The sequence below is a fragment of the Sapajus apella genome, unplaced genomic scaffold, assembly GCF_009761245.1.
Source record: "Sapajus apella isolate SASKATOON/1434 unplaced genomic scaffold, GSC_monkey_1.0 scaffold5, whole genome shotgun sequence".
In the NCBI taxonomy this organism is placed as follows: domain Eukaryota; kingdom Metazoa; phylum Chordata; class Mammalia; order Primates; family Cebidae; genus Sapajus; species Sapajus apella.
The window spans coordinates 30,149,799-30,163,755 of NW_022436945.1; the positions used below are offsets into that span (position 1 = coordinate 30,149,799).

The window sequence follows — 13,957 nt, forward strand, 5'->3', positions numbered from 1 at the left end:
ATTTTCAGATTCGCTCAAAAACCAGAGATCCATTATTCCTTTCTTTTCTTTTCTTGTTTTTTTTTGATACAGAGTCTCGCTCTGTCACCCAGGCTGGAGTGCAGTGGTCCAATCTTGGCTCACTGCAACCTCTGCCTCCCAGGTTCAGGTGATTCTCCTCCCTCAGCCTCCTAAGTAGTGGGGATTGCAGGTGTGCACTATCATGCCTGGCTCATTTTTGTATTTTTAGTAGAGATGGGTTTCACCATGTTGGCCAGGCTGGTCCCAAACTCCTGGCCTCAAGTGATCCACCTGCCTCTGCCTCCCAAAGTGCTAGGATTATAGGTGTGAGCCACTGTGCCCGGCCAAGACCCAATATTTCTAACTCACTGTCACTTAAAACACTGCCCTTTATCATGGACAATTTCTACCAATTTAGAAAGAAAGTCTCCTTGGCACAAGGGCTGCGGTGTCACCTGCAGTGTCGTGTAGTTAAACAGAAAGAAGAGCCACACTGGCTTGCTCAGAAAAGCTTTCTGACTGCCCTCCATATGGTGGACAGACCCTCTGCACTGTGTGAGTGGCTGTCTCCTTTAGTCAGTGCTAATTCAATCTTAAAGGTCAATCAGGAAGGGGACCAGCAGGACCAGGCAGGAGACAGAAACCACACCAGTCATTTGAATGGAGATTAGCACATGAAGAATTTTAACTAGTAACTACAATGGCAAAAGGGGATCCTGAGAAAGCCACCATGGAGGTTGCATCTGCAAGAGCGCAGGCTCTGACCTGCAGGGTTGAGGGAACAGAGGAGAGAGGTTGCCATCATTAAAACACAGACGCTACACAGAGGAGCCTCTTGGAGCAAAACCTCTGACTGCAGAGGAAGAGGCATTGTTAGCTGCTGGTGGTGCCCCTACGCTTGAAGGAGGGACCCCAGGGCCAAGACCCACACTGAAAAAGAGGGCTTGCCCGCTGGTTGTGATGGAATCTCTGAAGAAGGCATGTGATGAAGCCAGTTCTGCATTTCTGTGAAGTTGGAAAAACTGCAAACGGGATTAGGAACTGGGATAAAGATGTGTTTCTAGGATGATGCTCAGAGAAACAGGAAGCAAAGGAAAGAGCAAGTTCTTTCCTCCTTCTCCACCTGGCCATTCTCCTTCGAGTGCTGCACAGTCGTCAGAGTCTAACAGGGAGCAGACAAGAGAAGCAGGGGCGTGGTTTGTAGAGTCTCAGCCCCAGCATCACAAAGCTGAGCGAGGAAGTGTGGGATTGGAGTGGAGGGACAGCTGCTTAACGACACTAGTACAGGAAGTAACAGGCCGTAGGGGTGAGAAACTTGAGGTGATTGGTTTTCATACTTTGTCGGAACATTGGCTGTTAAACCTCTTTTTTGGTGGTTGAGTTTTAACTTGGCGAATGTCTGTGCAACTAGACTCTAGTTCCCAGGGTCCTGGCTGCAAGCTGAGTGTGGCCAGTGGGGTGTGAGCGAAACATGAGTGTACATGAGGTACCCAAGTTTCAGGTGTCTTCAATTTGGAGACAAGTCACTTAGCCTGGCCAGGATGGCAATTGAGGGATGGCAGAGCAACAACCTGGAAAGAGCCTGAGCCCCTGACACAGAGCTGTTCTGCCACGCAGAGGTGCCAACTGCGGCTACGACAGGAGAACTAACCTCTGGCACTGAAGCCAGTGGACTGCAGAGTACTTGTGGCAGCAGCCTGGCCTACACCCATCATAATACACACAAGGCCGAGGTGGGAGGATCACCTGAGCCCAAGGAGTTCAAGGCTGCAGTGAGCTATGATCACATCACTGCACTGTAGCCTGAGTAACAGAGCCAGACCTCATCCTTTTTCTTTTTTTTTTTTCCTTCAGAAAAAAAGACCAGGTGCAGTGGCTCACACCTGTAGGCCCAGGCACTTTGGGAGGCCAAGAAGGGTGGACCACCTGAGGTCAGGAGTTCAAGACCAGTCTGACCAACATGGTGAAACCCTGTCTCTACTAAAAATACAAAAATTAGCCGGGCATGGTGGCGTGTGCCTATAATCCAAGCTACTAGAGAGGCTGAGGCAGGAGAATCACTTGAACCTGGGAGGTGGACGTAGCAGTGAGCTGAGATCATGCCACTGCACTCCAGCATGGGCAACAAGAGTGAAACTCCATCTGAAAAAAGGAAAAATAAACTCACTTAGGCTTAGCTCTAAGGAACAGTAGCAGGGCTGGGCAGTGCTTTCAGGTACCCCCAAATGCTGCTAGAAGACACAGCTAGGAAAGGAAATAGAGACTGCCAAAAAACATTGACTCTGTTCACAATGACTTTCTATATCCAGCAACTTCAAAGATTGCCTCATTCCATTCTGAATATGTTACTACTCAAATGTTCTTTCTGTGAAGAGCTGGGCTGTGCTGAGTTCCCATACCTGGGTCCCTCCATTCTCTTTCTTAAACAGTGCTTCGAAAATGTGAAAACCATTCTCAGCTCATGGACCACACCAAAACAGGCCTCAGAAACATGGTTTGTCCACCTCTGCTTTCCATTCATTCATGTGGTCTTACCTCCTCAATGAAGAAGCCGGGCTGTAAGGACAGGGACCATGCCATAGACTTCTGTGTCCTGCTGCTCTCTAGCATAGTATTTAGGACGCATCTGACCCAGCCTCTCCTCTCCTGCAACCCCGGGACATTTAGACCATGCACCATCTCTTGTCAAGATTGATAGAGTAGCTTCCCATTTGGGCTGGCAAAAATACCTGGGGTGTGCTTTTTGCTCTGCCACAAACTACATGGGTTATCTAAGGTAATCATACTATTCTGTCTACAGTTTCCTAACCTCTAAAATAAAGAGACTGAAAGACACTGACTACTAAACCACCTTTTAAATCTGAAAAACTATAAGTCAAAGTTTTGCATATTCTAAATAATTAATCCCAGTGTCCCTCAGGATCCCTGAACTCCTCCCAAAAATTAAGCAGTGTTTTCAAAAGAAGTCAAAACAAAGCAGTAAAACAACACTGGCATGAAAACGAGAACATAAAGTAGATGTGGCGAAAGCCTTTTCTAAAACAACCTAGCCAGGCACAGGGGCTCACGCCTGCTATCCCAGCACTTTGGGAGGCCAAAGTGGAAGGACTGCTTGAAGCCAGGAGTCCCAGACCAGCCTGGGCAACAAAGTGAGACATCTGTATCTACAAAACAAAATAAATAATAATAATAATAAAAAGCACCTGTAGACCCAGCTACTCAGGAGGCTGAGGCAGGAGGATCGCTTGAGCCCAAGAAGCTGCAGTGAGTGATGATCACGCCACTGCACTCCAGCCTGGGCAACGGAGCAAGAACTTGTCTCTAAAAATAAAAATAAATAAAACACCTTGAGCCAGGGTCTTGGTGGATAAAAGCAGCTGAGAATATCTTAGAATATGAAAAAAAATTTTGGGACAATGGAGACCATATTCTTTAGACAAAAGTTTCTGAGGTCACAATCAGACAAAAGAATCAAGTCCAAGATAACCTTATTTGGAAATCTGTAAATAATCTATGACACAAAAAGATTTTATTAAAAGCTATTCATCAAAGCCAGAAAAGAGAGGTACTAAATAGCTTCTAGGAGGAGAAGTTTGGGTATATAGTCTGTGAGCATAGGCAACATCACAAGGTCAGCATAACCTGAGTAAGAAGGCACTGTTTAAATAGCAATTGCACACATCATGGCTGTTGAAGGTTGTGTGAGGAAACATTTTAAATGGTTCATTTTTAGGGCATGATGAATCTAAGTTCTGGCAGCCAGCCTGCAAATGTAACAAACCACATGACTCATGCACCTAGAAAGTCACAAGAAGTGAACACAATGTAGAGGAGGGGTCAGCCCATTAAAGGGAAGAAAGTTTCATTACTGGGAAATCAAAACTTAACAGGGGAGGGGGATGGGGTATAACCTTCTAAGGGGGATAATGAACTTAGGCAATGTCCAAGAAGACTGTAATCCCACAGTACTCAGCCAGTGAGGAACTGGGGGAGGGACTGGTGCCAGGAGATAAATTACCTGCTGTGACTGTCCTGGGTGTGCTTGCCACTAGACACCTGATTTTCCAAGACTGTTATTAAAAAGTCTCACTTTGCTGTTCTTCATGCCTCTAAGTCCATTCTTTGAGTTTAGATGGGAGAGTTGCTATTCATTATGAAGGAATAATTTATCTTCATTAGAGCAGGCCCAATGGGGTCTCCACTTATAATAGTTATTAAAAGTAATTCCAATTTTTTCTTAATAATAAAAAACAGCATTTTATTGTTGCCACTAATTTAAATGAATGAGTTTACTAACCAGAGCAGTATTTCCTGAAGTGTGTTCCATATGATTGTGTTTCCACTGAGGAAGGGGTTCCAGCCACGCCTGGGAAACGCTTTCTTGCAGAGTCCTAGTGCATCTCAGCATAGGAAAACCTCTGAGAGGGCCCAGTGTACTCTGGTTTAACTCAGTTTATCAAGTGACTGTAGAATCTTTTTGTTTTTCTCAAGAGAAAACAAATAACATCTTACGTGATTAATCCTCATGCTATACTGATAGAGAAGCCTCTTGGGAAAATCCCATTTATGGGGTCTGAAGCCCTCTGTCAATATCCATTTTCCTTTCTTGTGGGAAACGGATGAAATTGGCAGATTCTAGGGCTTACTGATGAGTACACAGGGTCTCTGTGCCCCTACCCAGAAGATGAGCCTGTATCAACCACAAGGCAAAAGGGGAGTCCCTGTTCCAAGTTCCCTGTGTTCAGAAATTATGTCTGGGCTGGGTGCGGTGGCTCACACCTGTAATCCCAGCACTTTGGGAGGCTGAGGCATGCAGATCACCTGAGGTCAGGAGTTTGAAACCAGCCTGGCCAACACGGTGAAACCCTGCCTCCATTAAAAATACAAAAAATTAGCCAGTATGGTGGCAGGTGCCTATAGTCCCAGCTACTCAGGAGGCTGAGGCAGGAGAATCACTTGAATCCGGGAGGCAGAGTTGCAGTGAACTGAGATTGCACTACTGCACTCCAGCCTGGGCAACAAGAGCGAAACTCCATCTCAAAAAGAAAAAAAAAAAAAAAGAAATGATGTTTGCTTGGTTTTGGTACTTCTGCAAAAGAATAAGGAGGAAGGCACTAGCCGGGGTCTGAGTGAATAAGAGGAACACTGAGGCCAGAAGTTAGCACAGGTCCCTGAAAATGGGTGGGGACATCCCTCCCAACCCACCCTTGGGACAGTAGCCTGGCAGACCCACAGAGACAAGACAAGAGGGGGCATTCCGGTCACTGGCCTCAGTCGCCAAGGGCAGAAATGCCAGCTCTAAGGCCCAGAGCACACACACCTGCATACGCCCTCCTTTGCACCTCACCTACATAGCAAAGCAGGCCAACCTGGTGCTCCTGGGGCTGCACTGGATTAGAAAGATAAAGCTCATGAAACCCCTTGCCCCAGCCTCCATCTCTAAGGGCCATGACATTTATCTCACTGATCAAAAGGAACACAAGTCTGCTATGGCCAAGAAAAAGGAAGCAGCCCCCACTTTGCCAGGCAGTAAAGCAAATGGGCCCCAAGAAACACCGTAATAAAGACAGACATGGCTCTCAAGAAGACAAGCAACAACCAAAACCCCATAGAAGACCAGTGTCTGATGTGACTCAACTCCTCGTGCTATTCATAATAAGAGATCTCTCCAACTCAGCCCTGGGGTTCAGCAGGGGAGCCATAGCCGATCGCCTCCTCATGCAAAGTAAACCCATTCCCTATGGAATTTCTTTAAAACAAATCAAAGCTACTTGAAAGCCTTAAGAAAATGTGACATCCAAAATACTTGGATAATTTCTGAAATGATGTGGCTCAGGGAAGCACTCTGGGTTTGCAGCAAGATTTTGCGCCCTTCATGTCTGGTATAATACATACTTTTCTTATTCATTTTAACCACATCAAGAAATCCCCTAAGAGATTCCACTTTCTCAGCAAGGAAAGTTAAAAAAGAGAATGCGAAATGGGCTCGTTTTTTGCAAGCAAAATGAAACACTTTTATGTTTTATTCATGCAAAGTGAAAACCCCTTTCCTTTGCTGCATTACAAATTGAATTTGCTCTTGTAAATTGCTGTTAAGGAAAAAAAAAAAGGAATCAAAAGCAAAGGAAAGTGAAAAAGCAGTACAAAGGCTCCTTCTTCCGGGGAATGGAAACTCAGGGGACCAAAGGCGAGAAATAGAGCCTTTCACTGGCAAACACATTTTTAAAATTTACCGCTTCCATGCCAATCCAGCTGAAGGCACCCACGACCCTATGATCTTGCTGAGGTCCTGCCAGCCTATGTGGAACCCTGATCATATTTCTAAATTACATTCACCTGCTAACACTGGGTGAGAATAAAAAGTGATCTAAAAACCTGAGTAATACAGCCCACGTTTCAAAAACATAACCAAGGCAATGTAACCTAATTCACACTGATTTCTTCAGGGTGTGGGGGCGGGAAGCTCTTGCCTTGTAGGACAACTGAACTCATCAGGGTCTGGAACAGCCACTCATTCTATAGATCACATGATCAAACGTACTTCAAGTCTTCCTGAGGTCTGACTCCTCTCCAACCCTCACTGTCTTTAAAAGGATGCCATGTCATTAGCTGCATCTGCTAGCAAATGTTTAAAAATCAAGGGCTAACATTCACGAAGCATCTGCCACATCCCCATCACTGAACCGATTACAGTAGACACACACGTGCACATACACATATGTGTTGTGGTCCTTACTATGATCCTCACTTCACAGATGAGAGAACTGAGGCTCAGAGAACTTGAATAATTTTGTCAACTGGAGTTCGAATCATTTGTTTCCTTCCAGACATGTAGCATTTGGCTTCATTTTAAAAGAGTTAGCATGACCTGAAAACCTCATCAATACAATCCACTGACAATCTGACCTTAAGAAAAAGCTCATCTACTTGTGCATGTATGTAATGAGCTCCACGCCTTAGTTCCTGCCTTAAAAACAAACTTGAAGGAAAGGAACCCGGAAAAGCTCAAGCATCTTACACCCACGGCCTTCCACCAAAGCGAAATGTTTTTAACGATTACCAAATATTACCAGAGAGCTTCCCTGTAAAATTAACCAGTTCATGTCAATGCATCTCTCCAGTGCTACAGCTCTGGCAAGCAAGTGAGTGACAGGTGTGCGCACACAATCCATCCACCCATTCTCCCAAAGCACCTGGCCCAGCTGTCATCATTCATCACTCCGTTACAAAAGCTCAAAGATGCGACTGTGCTCCCAGGAAGGTTTATCCAATCGGCAGTGAGAAGACGTTTCAGCTCTCTCTTTTGCAGACCATTTCTCACGTCTGGTTCCAGCACAATGCTTATTCTTTCACTGATGAATACTTGCCATAATCCTTCCATTCTGATTTAGGACTTGGAACTGAATCAAATGCGCTAATGCCCAGCATTGGTTGACATTGGCTGTGATAAGCCAAGGTAGACTGCAACCCCATTAGAGAGGACCACATGATGCAATAAAAAAGCAGAATGTGGGGCTGGGCGCGGTGGCTCACGCCTGTAATCCCAGCACTTTGGGAGGCTGAGGCGGGTGGATCACGAGGTCAAGAGATCGAGACCATCCTGGTCAACATGGTGAAACCCCGTCTCTACCAAAAATACAAAAATTAGCTGGGCATGTTGGCATGTGCCTGTAATCCCAGCTACTCGGGAGGCTGAGGCAAGAGAATTGCCTGAACCCAGGAGGCGGAGGTTGCGGTGAGCCGAGATCGCGCCACTGCACTCCAGCCTGGGTAGCAAGAGTAAAACTCCGTCTCAAAAAAAAAAAAACAAAACAAAACAAAAAAAGCAGAATGTTCAGAAGTGGAACCATAGGTTCAGGAAAGCCACCTCTAGGTTGTCTGGGATTTTTATCCTCTTTTACAATGCTCTTGTCCATTTTCAACAAAACAATAATGACCTATCAACCTACAGCTCATCCCTAAATGCTAGGAGATGCTCTCATACTTTGGGAATTGCCAAAGATTGACTATAATTTTTAAGAATTAACTGCATTTAAGTGACCAATCACTTAACAATGGTCTCTGAGCATAAAGCCTGTGATAACTGCTTCTTTATTAGTTAAAATACGCACTTGAAAATCACAACTTCTTGTTTCCAATCATCCTGGAGGACAGAAAATTCGTAACACATCAAGGATGCGTTTCTTACAAATAACACGTTTTCAGTAGCATTTCAGAAAAATATACATCAAATGGAATTTTGACATGACCAGACGCGTTTCAAGTGTTAAAAAAATTTAGCCAATCTCAAACCCCAGAAATTCCTGATAATCATGATTTAATGACCTGAGGCTCATGATGAAAGGCTGTACTACATCCCCCTTCAAGTAAGCCCCTGATGAAGGAAGCAGTAGGAGGGCCTCCGAAATGGCCAAGGCTCAATGGAATGAAATGGAATTAATTTTAAAAAGACTGCAGAGAGGAGGGGGAAAAGGGCTTCAGATGGACTGGGTTGGAAACCTGGTTGAATGAGGAGGGTCAGGAGGAGGCACGTGCAGAACTAGAAAGCAGGATCAGGATCAGAGTTGACAAGAGATTTGAGATACAGAAACCAGGAAGGGAAGCAGCTTGAAGGCTTTAAAAGGCAGGGAAGTAGAGACACACTTTCATTTTTTCATTTCTATACCTACATGAGTTTTGTATTCGGTGAAATGCCGCAAGACCGTGCTTTGGTGTTCAGCTAGAAAAGGGACACAGGTGAGGTGACCAGACTGCCCCACCCAGGCACTCACCGGCCGTTGTCACGGCCCACGCCCCACACGCGGATGCTGACGATGGGCTGCGAGTGCAGCACGCTGCGGTCCATGGGGTCCACCAGGCTGAGCATGTCGTTCTCCAGGATCAGGTACATGTCTTTCCCCTGGGACACAATGAGAACACATGCTGTCTTCCTCATGCAGGCTCAAAAGCCTAATCCTGTGTATGTGGCCATCTAGGAACATCATGTCAATCGTCAAAGGAAGCCACCCTGGGGTCTGTAAATCGTCGGCCTAAAAAACTTCCCTTCTGGACAAGGGTATTGGTTATCTTTCACATTACCCTCACATACCCAATTTCTCTTTCCCTCTCCGAGTCCTCTGAAATGTGTCCTCTGAGCTGCTCTTAAATCTAATTATTTACACTTCTGAATTTTTGTAACAAAAGGCTAATGGTGGGTTCCCCGGAGAGTTTAGTCTATTACTAATTCCATGCCCGTCAAACTCTAAGAACCTCTCTTTGCATTCTTCTGGCCAGATCCTACCAAACATCCCCTTGACGGCCTTCCCGGACCTACAACATATCTGCTTCTTCTCAGTTTAGACACCATTTCCTAGCTGTGTGATCTGCCCAGCAGACAGCAGGCACAGCTTAGTGACATTTCTCAGCACTAACAATAGCTAATGTTTAAATGATGACATTAGGCTATGTGCTTAAGGTGCACTGGCTCATGAACTCTCGAAATTGCCTTCTGAGGGCTTGGATTGTTACTATCGCCAGCTGGCAGTTGGGGAAACTGAGGCTGAAAGTAAAGTAATTTGCTCAAGGTCTGACACAGAACCTGTGGGTGCTGCTATGATACCAGCACAGGGGAACACTGGGTTTCTCCACTCCTGCACTGCTCTTCAGGATCTTAGACTCTGCTGACCCAACTCCCCAACTCCGTTGGCTCTTTGCAGGCAGAAGCACTAGACTATTCAACTGGATTCCCCCTGTAATCTCCCAGGTATAATTTTTTTTGTTTTGTTTTAGATGGAGTCTAGCTCTGTCACCCAGGCTGGAATGCAGTGGCATGATCTTGGCTCACTGCAACCTCTGCCTTCTCGGTTCAAGCAATTCTCCTGCCTCAGCCTTCCGAGTAGCTGGGATTACAGGTGCATGCCACCACATCTGACTAATTTTTTGTATTTTTAGTAGAAACAGGGTTTCACCGTGTTAGACAGGACAGTCATGATCTCTGGCCCCCCGATCCACCTGCCTTGGCTTCCCAAAGTGCTGGGATTACAGGCGTAAGCCACCACGCTTAGCCCTCCCAGGCATAATTTTAAGACATCATTAAACATCTGTTGCAAAGCTGAAAGACCCTCTCTCCTAAAGGTCATCTAGATGCTGTGGCATTGACGCTGGAAGACCTGGCTCAGTAGAACACTGAGGCTTCTTGGTAGGTCTTCAAATCTCAAAGTGAAACAGATAAATTGCTTTTTGGTATAGTTTTTGGGAACGATGTTTTAGTTTCCCACCAAACATTCTCAGAGTGAAATACAGCTCTGATGCTCAGGGTAGCAGAGACAGGTATCCCAGTGCCTCTGTCAGCCAATGTTTAACCTGTGGCCTGTGTCTACAGCTGAGATCCAGCTTGGTCTCAAATCTGCCCCAAAGAGCAGCTATGACATTTACCGATGAAAGCACTGGCAGAAAACACAACTTGTACAGACTGTTGTGGTGAAACAGATTCACAGAGCCTAGAGTGTGCTGCCTTAGACCTATGGCTCCTCCAAATGTCAGTCATTCACATGTTAGTGTAAATAACAACCACCTTCCTTCGAAATCCTAGCCAAGAAGGAACAGTATTTTTGACTGAAGGAGGGAGAGAAGACAGGTGGCAAATTTGGTGGGAACATAGGTCTGTGTTTTTTGTTGTTGGTGGTGGTGGTTTTTGAGATGGAGTCTTGTTCTTGTTGCCCAGGCTGGAGTACAGTGGCAGGATCACAGCTCACTGCAACCTCTGCCAATTTTCCTGCCTCAGACTCTCCAGTAGCTGGGACTATAGGTGTGTACCACCACACCTGGCTAATTTTTGCATTTTTAGTAGAGATGGGGTTTCACCATGTTAGCCAGGCTGGTCTCAAACTCCTGACCTCAGGTGATCCACCTGCCTCGGCCTCCCAAAGTGCTGGAATTATAAGTGTGAGCCACTGCACCCGGCCAGGCCTGGGTATTTGGATGGGAGATAATGCAGTGACAGAGGACAGTAAAGTCAAACAACAGAGGAGTGTAAATGGCTTTTCTTGGATGGAAGAAAATTTTTCCAGCTCTCCCTTATGCCTGGAATCTAAAGTCAGCTTGGTGGTGCAGTGACTCAGCTCCACTTCAAGGCAGACAAACTCCACCACGGAAAGGCCTGGAAACCTACCTCCCATAGGGACATGCTGCTGTGAGAAAATGTGAGTGGAGTTCCAATCAGCTCAACCAAGAAGCAAACTTTTCTACCACGCTCTGTTCACTAGAAGCAGAGAGCATCTACTCATGTAACAAGCACTATTCCAAGACGCTCCCAATGTGCTATTTCTACAGGAATCAGAGCACACCAGGAATACAGCTTTTCCAGTTTGATGTGTGTTACACACATTTGGTATCTGTATGTATTTCTTTCCTTTCTGAAATTATCTCAACTAGCATTTCAAAATGCATATATATATAAATATCAATTCCACAATTCGTGTATAATGTTGATTCTTCAGACTGTAAGCAGAGTATTATAAAAGGATACTTTGTCAACTTTTAGGGCAGAGGCATCAACATTTTTGTGTGTATGTGTGGAAGTCGCCTTCTTCTTTGAGAATATGGGTCCTTCGTCTTCCAGTCTATAAACCTGCTCTTATAGACTGGCACATCCCATTTTGCAGGCATGTGTAGGAGAGTTCTGAGCCCCTAAAGCTCACCTGTGGATCTGTGTCACTTAGCTGCTGAGAAATACTTTCGCCCCGGGCCCCAGTCCTCACTGGATCTGGCAGTGCTAATGGATTAGTCACACGGGGGCACCATGCCTACACTTCCTGGCTTCATGGGAAAAGGCACCTGATAAACACCTGGGAGCCCCTCAGTACCATGTGTCACTGGGCTGTAGGGCTTCCCGAAACATACGAGAATGTAAACAGCCTGCCACACATCGTTCTACATGCCACTTACCTCTCCCCAAATCCCGACCGTGTCTCGGATGTCATTTTTACAGTAGGAAAGTTGTCGGATGCAGTTGTTGACCGCAACGCTACTTTTACCGGGGGCGAGGTCCTCTTCTGCCATCTCTACCCATCCCAGAGAACGCACAGCAAAACACTGGAAGATAGACGAAGTGGACAGGAAGTCACTCCGTGGTCTGGTCAATCATATCAGTTTACACTACTCTCCTCCCACAACTACAAGGTAATACACTTAGGCACCTGTATTTCCTTCGTTATGTTCAGCCATCTGATTGAGTTAACAAATCCTCTACTGCTAGAAATTAAATCATAATTATTTTTTGCTATTTAAAAAATGTTGTGATGAATATCATTTTGCCTGATGGGTGTATATGTTTGGATTTCTTCCTTACAATAGATTACCAGAAGCAGCCTGGGTGTGGTGGCTCACGCCTGTAATCCCAGCACTTTGGGAGGCTGAGGCAGGTGGATCACCTGAGGTCAGGGGTTCGAAATCAGCCTAGCCAACATGGCGAAACCCCATCTCTGCTAAAAATACGAAAATTAGCCAGGCATGGTGGTGTGTGCCTGTAATTCCAGCTACTCAGGAGGCTGAGGCAGGAGAATCACTTGAACCCTGGAGGTGGAGGTTGCAGTGAGCCAAGATCATGCCATTGCACTCCAGCTTGGGTGACAGGGTGAGACTCCATCTCAAAAAATAAAAAATAAAAAAAAGAGTAGATTACCAGAAGTATAAGCACAGGGTTAACGGGTACAAACATTTCTAAGCTCCTGATACGTCTTATAAGGCAGTTTTTTAAATAGTGAGAAATGCAACCCTGTGAAAACTGTTCTTTGGTAAGCAACTAGAAATGGTGGAGAGAGAATGAATTAAACACGTTAGGTACTCGTTTCTAATAACAGAGAAGCAAGATGTTTTCTCTAATACCCAGAAAGGCAGCAAAACAAGGAAAAAAAATATGCACTCATGATAACAAATAAGTGTGTCATGTCCTATAGCGTCTGTGATGAGGGAATCTTAGAATGCTGAAGAACTTGCAGAATTGACAGATTTGTACTTTAAAAACTATTTATTCTTGTATCGTTTAGAGAGATTCTGTTTGAGATCATACTTCTTCTATTTTAAAGTTCTGTAATTCCACTTTTCCCTTTAATTAAAAAAATACTATATGCTGCTTATTATAACAAGTAAAAAATTCAAAGACATATGAAGGAAAAACTTCCCAGTGCACGTGAGGGTGACCTGGCTAAAGCATTTGCCTTTCTGGTGATCACCAGGGCTGCCACACACCTGAGCAGGGTCCCTCATCCCTCTCTGCATCCCTGGTCCTGGCAAGCTGTGTGTCACGGCCGGGAGGCCACCTTCCTGGGATAGGAAAGGCAGACACGGAGCCACCCTTCCTTGGGAGCCAACAGACTGGCTCTTGAAGAACAGCTTGTAAAGTCTCCAAATGGGAGCTTCATAACCACATGAAGAAATGCAGCAAAGTGTCCTAAAGTGACCACATTCAGTCTAGTGCCAACGTCCCCTTTCAGTCACCATGCACAAACCGGGCACCTCCTTCCTGAGTGGCTGATCACACTGTGTCAGGAAAAAAACTCACCAAAATCTCAAAGACTAAACATCCCATTTAAGCATGCTGATCCTCATGTCCTAGAAGAGAGGGCTGTGTAACCACCTCGCTGCCACTGTGCTGACAGTGCACAAGGTGCCTTTTACAAAGAAACCAAAAAGAGAAGGCAGTTCCCGTGACAACCACAGAAGCTGCTCAGGAGTCCGAGTCTTGAGGAAAGGTTCTGCACATGTGTACACACTGCAGGGCACCAGCTCAATGGTGAGGAGGTCTTGGGTGCCAGAGCCGGCTGTGGCCAATTCAGGGCTGGTCAGGTCTTGGCTGGCCTGCCTGCCCCCTCCACAGCTCTGCTCCCTCAGTCTCAAAGTTCCTCTAGGTGGATGCATTGGATATTCCACAGAAGCACCCCACTAAATGTGCTGCTTTATGAAGATGCACAATTTTGCC

The 13,957-nt window shown here is 45.7% G+C and overlaps 1 protein-coding gene across 8 annotated transcripts in view; it reads right to left on the reverse strand.

Moving 5' to 3' along the window:
* The window catches only part of APBB2 (amyloid beta precursor protein binding family B member 2), a 399,910-nt gene that overhangs the window by 80,340 nt on the left and 305,613 nt on the right, over positions 1-13,957 (reverse strand). For all 8 annotated transcript variants that reach the window (XM_032274019.1, XM_032274016.1, XM_032274022.1 and 5 more), the window contains 2 exons: positions 11,926-12,072; positions 8,772-8,899 (listed from right to left, as the gene is read on the reverse strand). In XM_032274019.1, the coding sequence (XP_032129910.1) occupies positions 8,772-8,899; positions 11,926-12,072 (275 nt within the window). The remainder of the gene's footprint in view (positions 1-8,771; positions 8,900-11,925; positions 12,073-13,957) is intronic.